This window comes from Camelina sativa, chromosome 13, assembly GCF_000633955.1.
Source record: "Camelina sativa cultivar DH55 chromosome 13, Cs, whole genome shotgun sequence".
In the NCBI taxonomy this organism is placed as follows: domain Eukaryota; kingdom Viridiplantae; phylum Streptophyta; class Magnoliopsida; order Brassicales; family Brassicaceae; genus Camelina; species Camelina sativa.
Genome location: NC_025697.1, coordinates 18,287,499 through 18,305,416, shown reverse-complemented (window position 1 = coordinate 18,305,416; position 17,918 = coordinate 18,287,499). Strand labels below are relative to the sequence as shown.

Below are 17,918 nucleotides of genomic sequence, written 5' to 3'. Positions count from 1 at the left end.
ACTTAAATTTGCATAAAGCGTATAAGATCTAATTATGCGAATTGTAAAAGAAAAGGAAAAGATCGAAACACAAGAACTAGAAAGTTATGAAAGATACATTTTTTTTTTTGGAGAGTTACTATAATATTACTAAATTGTTTCCTTATTACTAAAGTAGTATAAAAAGGTTGATAATTATTATAATAACTTATGTACCATTTTTATCCCTAAAACTTGTGTTAGGAAAAAATGCAATTACAGAAAATGCCATTAAAAAAACATTGGAAAGTGGGAGAAAGTCTATAGTTGGTTTGATGGTATACAAATCAGATACATAAAAATGGTAGAGAAAGTTGGTATATTAAGTTGGTAGACGGAAGGTGTACGGTAGATGAAAATGGAAGATTTAGTTGTATTGATGGTACACTTATGTGAAAAGTAGATTAATTAGGTAGATTTATGTTTTCGGTAGATTAACTTGGTAGATTAATTGTGTTTGATGATAAACTTATTAATTGAGCGAGTTTTTAGATAGATTTTTTTGGTAGCGAAGATAGTTTTGATAGACTTACTAACCGTTGCAATAGATATAATTGACAGACTTAAGCTGTTAATAGATTGTTTTGGTATACTTATATAGTTATTAGATTTATCTGAGAGATTTATAAAAATGTAACGGTAGACTTATAAAATATGGTAGAGATATTGTTGGTTATTGCGATAGATTTAAATCTGACTAGAATAACCTCATATTTTGTTAGAGTCAGTATATGGTATACTAGACATGATAGACTTAGTTTTTTTTTTTTTTTGGTGACTATTGGAAAACATATGTTAGATTTGTTTGCATTATTTACATGTTAGTTTGAAGCTTATGTCTTTGTTCTTCCTCAACATGATTTGAGTATAATCGACCAAGAAATCAGACAAACAATATAACTCACTTTTTATAGGTTTTTAAGTTAGAAATCAGATGTTGAGATGAAAATCTATAATAGTTGAGTAAAAACCCCACAAGTGAAACCAAAAAAATAGACATAAGTCGTGAAAAAATAAAGTGAGGCAGGGGAAATTAGGGTTTTCAGTCGTATGTTAGAGGTGGAAGACGAGGATATTCTGGTAATTTTGGGTTCATTAAACCTAAAATCGAACGTGTACGACATATGAACGCATATGTACACAAGTTATAAACGTGTACGTACATATGAACACACAAATTGTTTACAAACAAAACATTCAAAACATGTACGTGCACAAGTTATTTTAATGTAACATTCAAGACAAGTACTTATGTGAGAAACGTGATTGTAATCATCATAAAGCGAACTATGTCATTCAATCTTGTTTGAGACTAATTAGGAGATAAGTGAAACAATCACACATAAAGATATGTATAACTAAAAGGTGCATATCACATTCTCTCACCATATTCTCATAATTACAAATAAACCCACCGTTGAGCATAGTTATAGAAGTGTCAAACCCACCGTTGAACATAGTTATAGAGGTGTGAAAAATATAAGCTATGCATGTTGCAGTTTGGGTGTACGTACATAACGTTCTTTTGTTTAATGTATGTTGCAGTTTGGTGTACGTACATAACGTTCTTGAGATTAGTGTACGTACATAACATTCTTTTACTTAGTATACGTCCGTAAATCCGTTTTAATGAAATATATTATTGTAATTTTGTACTCATCTTCAACATATCTTCTTCTGCAACCCTAGCTAATATTGTCGTTGTTGTTCACCGGAAATGGAACAAGTAAGAGATGTTACTAGAACAAGTAAGAGATGTTACTAGAACAACCTATGTAATTCGTAATTGTTTATTTATTTATTATATTTTCGAGAGGTAATGAATAATAACCACACAAAATTACATTTTAACTATATAGGGTAATATTTAGATAACATAAATAGTATTTGCCGAATTGTATTACTCAGTTCAACTAGGTACAACTAAATATATATTTAGATTTGCATTTCTATTTAAAATATGAAAATGATAATTAAGGTTTATAAGATTTTCTTTACATATTGAACTATTAAAGAACCATGTTTAATCAACAATACAAGAATTTCTCACTTTCTAATATATACTATCGTTTTCACATAAAACACTCTTTATTGTATAAGGAAGACTTAGTAAGTGATCACCTCAAATGAAACAAAAGAGGTGAAACCCAAGTTTTTATGAACATTGTGTTATGAAAACCTTGTATATACTAATTAATAGTGATAAATCTTGTGGCCAACTGCTAATAATTTATATTATAGTCCAACTGGAAATACGAAAAAAATGCAAAAGTTCAACTATGAATATGAGAGTACAACTGGACAACTATGTATAATTATGTGTATACCAAATAATTTTTTACTAATATCATGTTGTCTTTGGTTCATTTTACCACATATGTGATGATTTTAAATGAATATCCCGCCGCCAAAACTCTATTTTTTATTCGTTTTCACATGATCCATATTTAAACTTTATTTTAATAGCTCTAGTATAGTTGCACCAAGTAGTTCAAGTTATACTGAAATTTTCTTAGTTGTACCTAAATGATCTAGTTGTAAATAAAACCTCACATTCACCCTAAGATTCTATTAATTACAACCAAACAAATCTCAGTGCCTCTGTCTCTGTCACAACTCTTTTATCTTCTGCAAAGAATGCTAATATAGATGACTCTTATGTTATGCAAATTGTATAAGCCTATTTACATTTGGTGGAACCTGCTTAATTTGTAAAATATTAATTCAATTTATAGCTAATAGACATTCTTAAAGAAATACATCATTTCATAAACCAACTAGCAGTTTATACATAACACAAGTCTCGGATCCCAAAACTTAAATTACTATCACTGTAGTTGCTACACTTAGTCAGATCTCCTTTTCCTTTCGCTTGCTACTTTTTCTTTTCTGTAGTCTCGACTTCTCCAAGTTTTAATAATCAGTCTTCTCAGAAGCTTGAAGTTGTGTCACCATCTACAATTATCCACCTTGAAGGCAGCTTTGAATCATCCTCGTGAGTTTCCTCTCAGAAGCTTAAACGCTGACGTATGGATTCCACAGGGCTGAGAAAGATGGTAACTATAGAATCAAAACAATGTTGGGGAAAAAAAATGGAAATTATTGGTGCTAGGAGATCAGGAAACTTGACACAACCTTTGTGAGGGTTTGTCATCACTGGATGATGCTGAAGCATACCACAGGTTGACAGCCGAATCTGTTCCAGCGCTCTGTGTTTTCTAAACGAAAACAAAGCATATACCAAATATAAAACGGCACATTTTAGCTAAAAGACAAGGTGTGGCATACATAACTACTAAGTAGAACGATTTGATTGTGTTAAATAAAACAAAGGAGAAAAGAGGGCAGAGTACCAAAATCAGTCCATCATACTCAGGATTACACTTGACAGCCCATGTCCTTCAAAATTTGACAGAAAAATACAAAGGCACAAATTCAAGGATTTTGATTACTTAAAAAAAAAAGTTTGCAAAAAGGAAACGGAAGCAAACATACCAGTTTGCATGACCAGGAATCACTTGGAGAGGAACCTTGGCCTTCCGGAGATCCCAGACATGTATGCCAGATTCATCCTCTGCAGTTATCTGCACAACTGAATGTTTAATCCATCACAGCTAAGATATGATGATATTTTTATACCAAGTCAAAAGGTTGAGTTCTACAACGATTTTATTCAGCTCTGTGCACGGACGATGTAAAGAACAGTCTAAACAGCTTATTGGCTCTTTTGGGTTTGTGTGTTTGTTTTAAACGGAAGCAGAGAAATAGAGTGACAACAGAAGCTAAAGGTTAGTAAGACTTCTGAGCACCAATGAGGAGATTTCAGATTCTAAACATTGGCAATGTATTCCAAGCAGACTAATATATGCTCAAACTCCCTTCTCCTATCACTATCTCAATTTGAACTCAGTCTAGCTTCGTCCTACAAGACTACCCAGATCAATCGTATCTCCCAAACTCTAAATAGCCACAGGATCATCTTACTCTTAAGTGCTAAACCTAAACTCCTTCATCTATAGACTAGGGATAATAAACGAACCGAGATCGCCGCCGCGTTTAGCGGAGCCACAGTCAGAAACACGAGACGCCACTTCTTTGAAGTTAGCCTTGCCGGAGACAATATCTTCACGGATCGATTTGCCACTTCCCTACGGCGGCTTCTCTAGTAAGTAATAGTCATAATAATCTTACCTTCCGGATCCTTCCACGACGCCTTCCTACGAGATCCCTGATGCTTAATCAGAATGTGCGACGGCTTAACTTGATCCCTCGACGACATCTTGATCTTCTTCCGATGCTTGCTGTGGTGGTGGTGATGATCGTCTTTCTTCTCCTTCGTCGATCGATCTGTGGAGGAGACCGTGAACAAAGCCGGATACACCGGACATAAGCCGGCAACCCATGCCGGACGGCCAAAATATCTTTCTCTCTGAAAGTTGAGATCCGAAGAAACTGATGATTAAGCTTTGTTTTTTCAACAAATTTAATTAGAAATGGCATCGTTTGTAAAAACAAGGTTAATAAGTAATTTGCAAACTGTTATGTGTTTGTTGTTTTAGTATATGAATGTATCATTATAGTAATTACCCGACTTTTATGTAACATTACGGTAATTTCTCTTTTTTTTTCTGGTTCAGTTCATTTTAGAATAAAAATTACAAAAAAACGAGCAAAAATAATTAATTAATGTTCTATTTTTTATAATTTATATACTTAATTAATATTATTTTAGATAAACTCAAATAGATTGCACAAAATTTAGTTTTAATTCGAAGTTTTCTTTGAATAATTCAATGCATAAAATAAAAATGGTTCGAGTTGTAACAAATTTCGGTGCAAACTCGAATTGATGAATTTTGGTTCCATTTAGTTAATGAACTAAAAATAACTAAAAAATAACAAGAATGGATGATAATAATAACAAAAGGCCAATGTGTTAATTTCTTGGTTCCAAAAGTAAATAAAAACTAAGTTTTTTTTGTCTGCATTTGAGTGAATACACTAGGCAAAAATAAAGATGATTTTTTTTTTTTTTTGAAAGAAGGTAAAGTTAAATGCAATATGAACCGAAGAAGAAGAAAACTTAAGTCACAACCCCTCAACCTTGTGTTTGGTTATATCTTTCTAATTAACTGCTCTCTGATCACACTTGGCATCATCAGTTTGAAGCTGGAATTTAGAAAGAGAACATGTGTTTCACTATAAGAAAACATGCGTTTAGCAACTCCAATATTAGTCGCTAAATAATCGCAAACACCTACTTTGCGACTAATAAACGACTATTTGAGATGGTCGCTAAAAAATGGTCGCAAAATTGCAAGTGAGTTATGACGCCGTTATATAGTCACCAATAAACGACTCTTTACAGACTTTTTATATTAGGAACCTTCGGTCGTAAACATAGTTACAAGTCAGTTGCAAATTAGTGATTAAATTGTGTGCCCATTTTAAGACTCCTTAGCTGTCGTCGCAAAGTAGTCATCATATATTTATAACCATTTTGCCACTAATCTGATAGTTTTACAAAAATAAATTTGGTCGCAATTTGGTGATTTTTGAACATATAATAAACCTGTTTTATCTGTAAAATTTGGAAAGAATCAAATAAATTAAAATTGAAAACCAAATCATTAAGAAAAATATCATAATCATTCATCAAACAAAAAGATTAGCATAATGATTGTATCATAATCATTCATTATCCAAAAAGATCATCCTAAAGAAAAACAAGTAATAAAACCAAAGAGGCAATTCATGTTTTTTTATAGAAAAGACAATGTTTACAACTTGAGTAAGTGGAGAAAGGGGATGTGGTGGCCGGTGTTGTGTCTATCGCGGTGGCTGGTGAGTACCTGACACGGTGGCTGGCGGTATGATGTCTTCAGGGTTGGAGTCTTCAGGTGCGGTTGCTGGTGTTGTTGCTGGTACTCTTGGTCGCAAGGAAGCAATAAAAGTCTCAAATCTTGGATCTTTCTCTTTCATGTAGGTGAGAAGCTCGTCGGTCTTCATTTGAGATTCTTGATGCTCCTTATCACGTCGGGCATTCTCAGCATCTATGAGCTATCTTGTTGCGAAGTTGTTCTTAAAGCTCGAGAAGTGTTGGTGTTGATGGAGAAGATTCTGCATAGCTTTCCTTCCTTTTCCCTTTCCTAAGTGTCTCAACAAGAGATCCAAGACCAAAAAGGTTTCCCTTCTCATCTGTTTGAGTACACTAAAACAAAGAAAAACAAAAGCATTTCGTTAGTCAAGGCTACAAACAAGTATTAATAAATCAAAATGTTCAGCAAATAAAGAAACCATGCGGATTATGAAAACCAAAATGTGGATTATAAGAAAGCAATGCTGAGAGTACCTTAAGAAAGATTTCATTCTTTTCCTCAATGCTGAGAGTACGATGACTTGAACGTTCAAAAGAATTCCCTGAATTTTCTGGACCATCATCGTCCACTTCACACAGTTTCTCCTCCAATGTTTTCTCATCTACTTGTTTAGCTTTTTGATCAACAAACGATCCGTCAGCTCGAGTATGTGTCTTCATGAACACTTTGCCAAATGATACCGGACGGCCCAATTCTTCCTCCTACAAAGAAATAGTAAAATGTTAAAACCATGGAAGCAAGGTGTTAAAATCATGGAAGCAATGTTAAATTACCATTTCTTGATGAATTTGCACATATGATTTCTGACCGGCAAGGTGTTTGTGGACTCCAAGACCACCACGATCGGATTTTCTGCACTGTGAAGCATTTGAACTCCTCTCCATTACCTCAGGTTCTTTCCAATGAGCACACATCTCAGCCCACAGTTCTTCACGAATCCAAATAGGTTGTTTACCACGGTTTTTAGCTTGACTAACAATGCCTTTCATTCGTTTCTTGGCTATCTTTAAGAACCCCTCTTTAACAAGCTCAGCTATCCCAGTATCCCAATAGAACTTCCGCTATAGATTACAAATGAGTTAAGTTAATAATGAAACTAAGTCAGTTATGAGAAATAATAGAACTTTGAAAGCTATAAGACATTACCGCAAATGTCCTGAAATATCTCTCTTGAATGTGTGTAGGAGTAACCTTCCAACTGTAGTAAGGACCATCGAATTTCCTTCTAAATATTCCAGCAATCACCCGAGAAATTTTTCCTTTGTGCATGTTAAACCTGTCAGAAAACAAAAACAGAGTATTAGTCTCTATAAAAACATTGTAACACTAAGCGGATGTAACTTAAAGACAACTAAGAAAACAAAGTAAAGAAAACTTAATCAAACAAATCAGTCCTCCACTAAACTTAATCAAACAGAGCAGTCCTACACTAAACTTAATCAAACAAAAACAAGTTATTAGTCTCAACAAAAACAACCAATCTCAACCTACCACTAAGCGAATGTAACATAATCAATAAAACAATCTTTACCTACAACAAAACAATCTATCTCAACCTACAACAAAACAATCTTAACCTACAACAAAACAATCATTCTCAACCTACAACAAAACAATATATATCAACCTAAAACAAGACAATCTTAACCTAACACTAAGCACAAAGAGATATTACCATAGAGACTCAACGCCGTGGATGGGATCGACAGACAGAAGTGGTAGATGTTGTTGGCCTGGAAGAGCTAGCAAAACATCTAACATCTCTTGGTAGTCTTGGGCTGGATTAGGATTAGGGTTTTCTTCTTCGGCAGGATTGGGGTTTTCTTCGTCGCAATCCTCTTCCATATTTAGGTCTGGTTGTTCTGGTATGAGTGGAGGAACAACCCGCGGTGGTTGAGAAGCAACTCACGGTGGTCGAGAAGCAACCCGCGGTGGTTGAGAAGCAACCCGCGGTGGTTGAGAAGCAACCCGCGGTGGTTGAGAAGCAACCCGCGGTGGTTGAGAAGCAACCCGCGGTGGTTGAGAAGAAACTCGCGGTGGTTGAGAAGCAACCCGCGGTAGTTGAGAACCAACCCGCAGTGGTTGAGAACCAACCCGTGGTGGTTGAGAAGCAGGAGGCGGTGATTGAGAAGCAAGAGGCGATGGTTGTGTCCTCGGCAGAAACTGAGACGGCTTAATTCTATTTTAATTAGTCATGGACTGAGAGGAGTGAGACGACGTTCGACCTCCGCGTGAAGTCGAAGCATTGGAGGTCCGATTACCTACGGCAGAACTGGGTTCCTCTGTAGTCAAACCATTGGAGGGCCGATTAGCTGCGGCAGAACTGGGTTCCCCTGTAGTCAAACCATTGTAAACCCTAACACCTCCTAAGGATCTGCCTCCGCGACCTTTAGGCTTTCTAGCACCAGCCATTTTAGAGAAGAAGAGGATAGATTTGAGCAAATTTGAGAGGACAAGATGAGAGATTCGAGATGAGAAGAAGAGAGATTCGAACAGAGAGGAAGAGAGAATTGAGAGGTTTTCGTCACTTCGTCGAAAATTAGAAAGAGATAAAGAAACCCTAAATGGATTCTTAGCCTTGAAAATTAACGAAGAAGAGTCGCAAATTGGTCGCAAAAGAGACACATACTAAAAATATGGAGGGAATACTACGCGCCTAAACCTTGGTGTTAGACGCTAAACAGTCGCAAAAATAGTTGCACAGTAGTCGCAAAGTTAGTATCAAGATAGTCGCAAATAGCAAGAGTCGCAAAGTTAGTAACAAGTTAGTCGCAAATTGTTACTCTATTGTGACTCTCAGTCTTTAGTCACAATACAAATTTTTGAAATCTATCATTTTTGGCCACTTCTATTGATATCAATTAACAATATGGACTCATGATTGTCTTATATAGTATGTGAAATAGTTTATGAGCTTAAAATATTGTTTTCATATCTTTGTTTTGCAATTATATGAAAATTGCAAACCTTCTTAAGAAATAACATATAACTCTTTGTAATGATTTAGATATAATGAAATTTTTGTGCCTAAATACTGAAATGGAAAGCTTTGAAAAAGTTTATATGACTTATAATGATCAATTCAAAGTGGAAATGTGTATAGAAACATGTTAACATTTCTCTAATGTGAAATTTCAAATTCAAAAATTTGAGTCGCTAAAGAGTCGCAAAACAGTATCTAATTTAGGTGTTAGACGCTTAACAGTCGCAAATGTAGTTGCAAAGTAGTCGCACAGGTGGTAGCAACTTCGTCGCAAACAATAGGAGTTGCAAATTCGTAACAAGTTATGGATAAATAAACTTGTGACCGGATTATACGTTGCAAATTTGTGACGCTTTGTTTTTGATAAATTATTGTCACTGAACAGTCTCAAAATGCGATGTTTTTGCAACTATATTTTGTTTGTCGTAAATATGTGACTGTTTTGCTTGTGCCTTTACTTTGGTCGGAAAACAGTCTTAAACGACTCGCTAGACGATCGCAATTTTTGCGATTGAAAAAAGAGTCACACGTGGTAGTCGCTAAAAGCAGGTTTTCTTGTAGTGTTTGTTGTGCTTAACCATTGCACAATACAATTCTCATGATAACTGTATCCACAGGAAGATTCTTCCCGATTTCGATCCATCACCATTGCATCTAGACACACATTACAAAACATCCCACGTGCTTTTTTCCCTTATATTGAGACAAAAACAAACATTTCAGGCTTTTTGTAAAATTGTTTTGAACTATAATTCCTCTATTTCCCAAGTAAAATTAAATATACTCAAACATGAAAAATTATAACATACAGATGAGACAAACACAAAGATGAAAAATTAATGCTAAATCTTGTTTCCCAAGGAAGTGAAAAAAATAAGCTTAGCAAACAAGTTAATGCTCCAATTGCGATTTACCTCATGAGGTCACGCAGTGCAACTCCGGATAGCAAAAAAAGTTAATGCTCCAACATAAGCCGAACCAATCATCCACACCACTTCTTTGCCACTACTTTTGGTCCCAAGCTCACGTAACCTATCTTTGACAAATCTTTTTTTGTTAATATCTTTGGCAAATCTTAAGCATTTAATTAACTCTTTACAAAAAAAAAAAAAAAGAACCTTCCGTCGTCCCACTGATTCCAACGTACGACCCTCGATGATTTTGGCCAACCCAATTATAAATATGGTTGTTACGAACTTGTGGTGGGGCCAAAACCCGTGGACATCAACGGGCCACTTGTCTAAAAACAATTTTATGAGCATATGAAGCTTTGTGAAAAGCTGTGGAACAACTCAACAAAGGCTTTTTATAATTTTAGAAGATAAGATTCTATCGTACGTTTATATATAGTTTGAAAAGATATGTCTAGTGGTGATAGTTTTGTCTTAATGTATTTTTTAAAGAACATTTGCTAACATTCATAAGAAACAAACTGATCTTGCACCGTCCCTATTAAATGAGTTTTGAGCGAGTAAAACCTGGAAGCCTATCTCTAAAAAATAACATGTTTCTTTACTGTAAATTTTTAAAATATTAACGCACAATATATCAAATTAAAGTCCTCGAGGAGTGGAAATCTATATTTAGAATTTTAATAATCTAATGTATGTGACTCTGAAAACATGTAAAAGATATGTATAAGGCTTATATTGCGTATTACTTTTGATTTTATATGATTGATTTGCATTTTCCATTTGGAAAAATAATTTGTACAAAACCCTTATTAAAGAGATCGAATAGAGATGATTTTATTTTTTGATTCCACACAAAGTAGACTTTCTTTAGGTTGTTGAAGCTTTGAAGGCGTCAAGACAGCTCGCAGTAGCGAGTGATCTGTTCCAAAACGTGTCCCAATACTCTACAAATGGGAAGGTTCTGTAAACAGCAAGAGATTCTTGTTCATTGATCAGCTCGTTTGCTGGACCAATCACTGCATCTGTCGAAGGGAAATAGAATGTTGGAATCGATAATCGCTCCCTCTCGGTGTTTACAACGGCTCTGTGGATCACACTCTTGTATTTGTCATTACTTATAACCTAAAACGAGGAGACACAACCACATAAAACAGAAGAATTTTAACCAAAAATTATATAATTAAAAATTAAACCAAAAGTTTTTATTCGTTTTGATTACCAAACCTGCATTTGGTCGCCGATGTTGACGGTGAAAGTGTTGGGAATTGGATTAACAGAAAACCACTTGTCATCCTTAAAGACTTGCAAACCAGAGACTTGGTCTTGAAGAAGGACCGTGATAACGGTTGGGTCTTTATGTTCGGGAAGTCCGTAGGTAAGCTCGGGCTCGGGACATGGCGGATAGTAGTTAAAGGCCATGTGTTGAGCATGTTGGCGTAATATATTGCTTATATGGTCGCTTTCAAGGCCTAAGCTCTCTGAGATGGCCTCAAGAAGTGTCAAGATCAAAGCTCTTACGCTCGTGGCATATTCAGCTGTGACTTCTTTGAAGGAATCGGGACTAGAAGGCCATTCTTGAATGAAATCTTTAATGGGAAAGCAATGAAGTCTAAGGAAGTCTCTCCAGTTCAAGACCTTGTCTGCGCTGACATTAAAACTGGTGGACACTCTCGTCGTCTTTGTTGAGTCTGCGGAATAATGTTTGACTCTTTCGCTCTCCGGTTGATGGAAAAAATCTCTAGCAACGGCTAGCATTTGATCTATTGTTTTATCCGGTACTCCGTGATTCTTGATCTGTTACATAATCAACACGAATTTTTTTGAAAACCAAGTAGCATAGTGAATTTTAAGGATAACAAATAGTAAAAATGAAACAAAACAAAACTAAATGAGGAGTTACCTGGAAGAAACCATAAGTAGAACTTGCGTTAGCAAGTTGATGGACAATCTCGGCTCGATTAGGTCCATGGAGCTCCCGGAGATCGATCAGAGGAATTGAATCGCCGGAACTCTCAACATCCAACAAGTTCGGACGGTCCGAGATGGGTCGGACGTAGTTTGGAGGGACATGGCTAATGGACGAGTCAAAATCAGACACTAAGAGCTTAGATGTTGCAGAAGCCGCCATGGTTAGGCAGTTTGGAAATGTCAATCTTTCATAATATGAACAATTGTAACGTTTAATGTGTATATGGGTACAGATATATAGTTTAAGTAATCTAGGAACATTGAGGTGTGACGTCGGCCATGGTGACGTCATTCTCGTATATTTTTAGCCGTTATACTTACGGCAACATTTGTAAAGTAACACTTGCGTAATTGTATTATTTAGTTGTAGTGAAGAGGTGTACAAGTGTCGTATTATCTATCTAAACAAAAACTAAATTGTCAATGGTTTGTATGAGTGTAAATGAATAAACATGAAAAAATAATGACTGTATATGATTTTCTGATCTTTTAAATTGATTTGAAGTCTTATCTAAACATGAAAAAATATACAACGTTTAGAGCACGGTTGATTCGTTGACCTGCCAATCGAGCTGTTAAATCATTATACCCATTACATACGTCAAAGCAAATATATATATATACTTAATGAAAATGTGATCAAAATTCGTTTTTTTTTTAAATCTTGAATTTGTGATCCATCTTCTTTCATCTTAAAATTTCACAAAATTTGTATATTAATATATAAATACGAAGATACACCATTTGAACAAGTGGATGAACTACTTCACAAGGACATGACACTAATACAAAAACATAATTTCAAGTTATTTATGTCGGTGCGTGACAAGAAAAGATCTAGAAGCAGGAGGCTTCATGAAGGATTAGAAGGTGATAGAAGGTGATAGAAGTATCTAGAACATAAGAGAGTTTCACGTTTACAACAGAAATGTAAATATGAAGAAAAAAAATAATTTCCTAATCTATAAAGAAAAACGAAATTGTCCAATTCCTATTAGAATTAGATTAGGTAGTTTGCTAATTGAATAGTCGATACCTAGATCTATAAATAGGGGTGCTAAGGCTAGGTTGAGCTTTAGCACAAACAAGAGAGAGTTTACCTACCTACTAAGTTTTAGTCTTTGAAGAAAGAAAAGAGCTAAAACTTAGAGAGAGCTTAAAGGCTTCTTTAAGAGAGTTTTGGGAGAATAGAAAATTGTTTAGAACAAACTTGTAAACAGATTTTCTATTAATCAAAATAAGAGTTTTAATAAATCTTTGTTTCTTGTTCAAATCATAAGTTCTTACACTTTCAATTGGTATCAGAGCATCACTTGTTCGGAATACTACAGGTGAGATTATGTGGACAAGATGGAGAGCTACGAAGATCTGATCAACAACAATAAAGTTTTCTTGGATGATGGGAACTATGGGTTTTGGAAGTCAAGGATCAAATCCATAATAGGAGGTATTGATCGTCTTGCTTGGAAAACTGTTCTCGAAAAGTGGGAGGAACCGACGATCAAGGATGAATCAAGCAAGCTTATATATACCTAAACCCGAGGCAGACTGGACTGATGAAGAACAAAAGAGATCTAAGTATAATTCTCAAGCATTAAGCGCTATCCATTGCAGTGTTGGAAGAAAACAGTTCGAATTAATTAAGGGATGTGAAACTGCTAAGGAAGCATGGAATATTATCCAGATTCATTATGAAGGTACCACAAAAATGCAGAGTTCGAGAAAAGACATGTTGGCTTCTAGATTCGAGAATCTAAGGATGGAGGAACATGAATCAATTTCAGATTTTAGTTCAAAGTTAAGTGCTCTAGCACAAGAAGCCTTAACTCTTGGAAAAACTTATAAGGACTAGAAGTTAGTCATAAAAGTTTTAAGGTGTCTTCCTTCAAGATTCATGGGATACAAGACAGCTTTATCTGTGTCTCATGACTTAGACATTCTCAGTTATGGTGAAGTGGTTGGAATGCTCCAAACACACGAGATGAAACTTAATGGAATTAAGAAACCTAAAGGGAAAGCACTAGCTGTTAGTAAAAACGTGACTGATCAAGGAGAAGAGGATGCTGTGAGCCTGCTAGTAAGAAGGTTTGATCGGGTGTTAAGAAGGATAGAACAAGGTCAAGGTCAAAAGAAGACTAGTTCATTCAAGAAAACTAGTGAAGACAAAAAGGCTGATATGCAGTGTCATGAATGTAAGGGCTTTGGACACTTTATCCGTGAATGTCCCATGATCAGGTTAAGAGATGCCAAGTGTACAATCTGCAAGGGTATTGGACATACACATGATGATTGTGTAGGTAATCCTAAAGGTAGGAAGGAAAATTCTATGATCAGTATTGAATGATTCAGATAATGATAGCAACAGTGAAGAAGAGCTCATAAATTTAGTGGCTGTGGTGGGAATCACTGAGTTTGAAAACGAAGAAGAGTTAACTGATTCAGAATTAGAAGGTGAAGAAGTTCTTGATATTGTTCAAAACTTTAAAGAAGTGCGAGAAACACTTATTGCTCTAGGAAAGGAAAATCAAGGATTGATCAAAGAAAAACTTGGTCTTGAGGCATTGGTGATATACTTACAGAATGAGTTGGTGGATGAGAAAAAGATTGTAAAGACTCGCTGGATCTGATGAAAGAAAAGCTGGTTTTGTCTGCAAAAGTAGATCAGCTTGAAGAAAAGCTATGCAAAGAAAAAGAAAAATCTTCAGAACTACAAGTACATAAGAATCACTATGCATCTGATGTCATTGGAGATTTGAATGAGAAAATGAAGACTCGAGGGGTTCAGATTGATTTTAAGAAGATGACAAGTCACTTTGCAACTCTAGAAACAATTTTCTATGAGTGTTTTGTGTCAATGATTGAACCAAAGAACCACATAGAAGCTGTTCAGGATGATTTTTGGATTATTGTTATGGAGGAAGAACTGGAACAGTTTGAGCGTAATGATGTTTGGGAGTTGGTACGTAGACCAATTGATGTAAATATCATTGGGACCAAATGGATTTTCAAAAACAAGATAGATGAAAGTGGAGTTGTTGTTCGCAATAAAGCAAGGTTAGTTGCAAAAGGGTATACTCAGATTGAAGGAGTGGATTTTGAAGAAACGTTTGCTCCAGTGGCAAGACTTGAACCTATAAGATTGTTTCTAGGAATGGCTTGTATTCTAAACTTCAAAGTATTTCAGATGGATGTCAAGAGTGCTTTCTTGAATGGGATTCTACAAGAAGAAGTGTATGTTGAACAACCCAAAGGGTTTGAAGATCCAGTTAGACCTGATTATGTATACAAGTTAAAAAAAAAAAAATACTTTATGGCTTGAAGCAAGCTCCAAGAGCTTGGTATGAACAGCTGACTAGGTTTCTCATGGAAAAAGGCTACGACAGAGGTAGTGTGGACAAGACATTGTTTGTCTTAGTACAATAAGATGACATCATGATGGTTCAAATATATGTTGATGATATTATTTTTGGAAGTACATCCGAGAAATTGGTGGATTGCTTTGTGGAGAATATGACACAAGAATTTGAGATGAGTCTGGTTGGAGAGCTGAAGTATTTTCTTGGATTACAGATTACATAGTCAGATTAAGGAACATTTATTTCTCAGAGTACATATGCTAGACAACTTCTCAAGAAATTTCATATGGATAAGTGCAAAGAAGCAAAGATAACTATGAGTACTTCGTTGAAATTATCAAAAGATATTGATGGTAAGGATGTAAATGTGAAGCAATACAGAGGAATGATTGGGAGCTTGTTGTATCTTACTGCTAGCAGACCAGATTTATGTTTTAGTGTGGGGATGTGTGCGAGGTATCAGTCTAAGCCCAAGCAATCGCATCTTGAAGTAGTCAAGCGAATTATCAAGTATGTTAAAGGGTCTGTTGATGTTGGAATCTGGTATTCTAAAGGATCAAACAAAGGCTTGGTTGGATATTGTGATGCAGATTATGCAGGAAGTGTAACAGATCGAAAAAGCACTAGTGGAGGATGTTTTTTTCTTGGCAATAATCTAATATCTTGGCTAAGTAAGAAACAAAATTCAGTGTCTTTGTCAACTGCTGAATCAGAATATATAGCAATGGGGAGTTGTTGTACTCAATTATTGTGGATGAAGCAGATGTCAGCAGAATATGGTATGGATTCAGGAGTGTTACAAGTGTATTGTAACAATAAGAGTGCCATTGATATTTCTAAGAATCCATTTCAACACTCAAGAACCAAGCACATTGATGTGAGAAATCACTTTATTAGAGAATTGGTTGAAAGAAAACAAGTTTTGATTGAGCATGTTGATACTGAAGATCAGCTAGCAGATATTTTCACCAAAGCATTAGATTTTAATCGGTTTTCAACTTTGAGAAATTTGATTGGAGTTTGTGAGATGTAAATCACTCACAGGATTAAAGCTGGTACACGAGGAGATAGGTTTCAAAAGTTGGTATGACTCAAATCTAATCATGAAGATGTTTGATTTATTAATTTTGGTTGTGGTTTAGTGAAAACCGAGTTGAATGGCTGAGATATTGGAAAAGATATTCTCGAGATATGAGCGGACATTTTTATGATTTGCAAATATAAGAAAATAAGGAAAAGATGAAGAGTCTCTACAATTTGGTGTGAGTCGAACAAAATTTTATGAAGAAAACCCTAAAAAATGGTGAGGGTAACTCGAAGCGGTTTGGGGCAAAAAGAAAGAAATCAAGCATGTCTCGAGGCGATGGTGTTGCTGATCGACCTCAATTAGTTGTTGAGTCGAGTGATGCTGAAAAATTTCAGCCAAGGATTGTGCCATATGGATGTGACAGTGATGATGATTCATCTAAGAACGAATCGGGGAAGAATCAAGTGGATGAAGGAATGGATGAATCCCAAGAAGAGAATTCTATTGACGATGAGATAGAATTCATTGGCAAACAGAAGGATCAGGATATAGAGTCGGAGGCTGATGAGGAGTTCGGATATGAAGGGATCTATGTACAAGAGCAGATTGAGTAGCACAAAGAGAAGCAGAGGAGTAAGAAACATAAAGCTGTTATGTCGATTAAACAGGAGAAGTCTGCTTCTATTTCAAAGCGATCGAGACCGAAAGAACCAAGTACTAGAAATGTTCGAGCAAAATCCAGATTTCAATCAGATCTGTTTGTCTCCAAGGCGGCTCAAACAAGATATTCTAAGATATTTTCTAGGAATTTTACAGCCGAAAGACAACTTGATATATCCCAAACTGATGAATTTGGGTTCATAGAGAAGGTAGTGTCCCAGGGTTACAAGGTACAGTTCAAAATCCTTCTATTTATGTCTAAGAGGTTATTTGTGAGTTTTATACAAACTTGCCAAATAGGAGAGCTAGGGATGGTGTACAAGTTTTTGTGAGAGAAATTGGTATGAGTTTTCACCCAATGCTATCAATCAGGCATTTAACCTTCCTCCATTGACTAAGGCAGAGAAGACAGCAAGTGCAGCAATAGATAAGCTGAGTAAAGATGAACTTGCAGAAGTTCTAAGTGGAAGAGACAAGTTTGCATGGTCAGAATGAAAAGTTAAGGATTTGCCTGGAGAAGTTGCAGCTCTCATGATGTTGGCAGCCTATAATTGGGTTCCATCTGTTCATAGGAGTCATCCTTCCGTCAAACATGCTCAAGTAGTATACAAGATTGTTCCAGGTATCCGATTTGATCTTGGTCAATTGATTTATGGTCAAATTATGGACATGAGTTGGAATGATGCTACCCGATGTGTGATCTTTCCACAAACGATTTTTGAAACACTTCAGTTCCAAGAAGGTCTTCTTGAATGGTCAGATGAAGAGGAAGAAGTATTTGCTGAATACTATACTAAAGATGTCATAACAGGGTATGCTTATAGGATTAAGCATAAACTGATTCCAAAAAGTGAGGAACAGATGCAACAATATCCAGTTCGAAGACAAGCGGATGAAGGATCTTCTTCTACATCTGAGTTTACTGAGTTGTGTTGTATCCGTGTACCGCACATTGGTCAAGGAAATGCAGAGATTTTATATGAAGCATTGGTTGATACTTCACAAGCTCTTCAAAGGCTTACTGATGTGGTTCACAGGCTAATTCAGAATCATCCATTGTCCAAAATGATTTAGCAGTTTTTAACTGTTGTGTTCACAAGCAGGGGGGGGGGG

At 35.7% G+C, this 17,918-nt stretch overlaps 2 protein-coding genes across 6 annotated transcripts; both read right to left on the bottom strand.

The window, feature by feature from the left end:
- On the bottom strand, nt 2,764-4,546 carry LOC104737053 (WD repeat-containing protein DWA2-like). 5 transcript variants are annotated; one of them, XM_010457146.2, is made up of 5 exons: nt 4,210-4,546; nt 3,514-3,610; nt 3,372-3,417; nt 3,154-3,227; nt 2,764-3,062 (listed from the first exon to the last, which is right to left on the bottom strand). In XM_010457146.2, exons 1-5 carry the CDS (start codon nt 4,295-4,297, stop codon nt 3,026-3,028), a joined length of 342 nt encoding a protein of 113 aa, XP_010455448.1. In that variant the 5' UTR covers nt 4,298-4,546; the 3' UTR covers nt 2,764-3,025. The 5 variants fall into 5 exon arrangements, 2 of the variants coding, with proteins under 2 accessions (XP_010455448.1, XP_010455447.1); XM_010457145.2 differs by having other exon boundaries at nt 3,154-3,236; nt 4,210-4,543; XR_759689.1 differs by lacking the exon at nt 2,764-3,062 and having other exon boundaries at nt 3,069-3,236; nt 4,058-4,542.
- On the bottom strand, nt 10,490-11,962 carry LOC104737052 (protein DMR6-LIKE OXYGENASE 1). Its single transcript, XM_010457144.1, has 3 exons — nt 11,695-11,962; nt 11,019-11,588; nt 10,490-10,916 (listed from the first exon to the last, which is right to left on the bottom strand). Exons 1-3 carry the CDS (start codon nt 11,920-11,922, stop codon nt 10,662-10,664), a joined length of 1,053 nt encoding a protein of 350 aa, XP_010455446.1. The 5' UTR covers nt 11,923-11,962; the 3' UTR covers nt 10,490-10,661.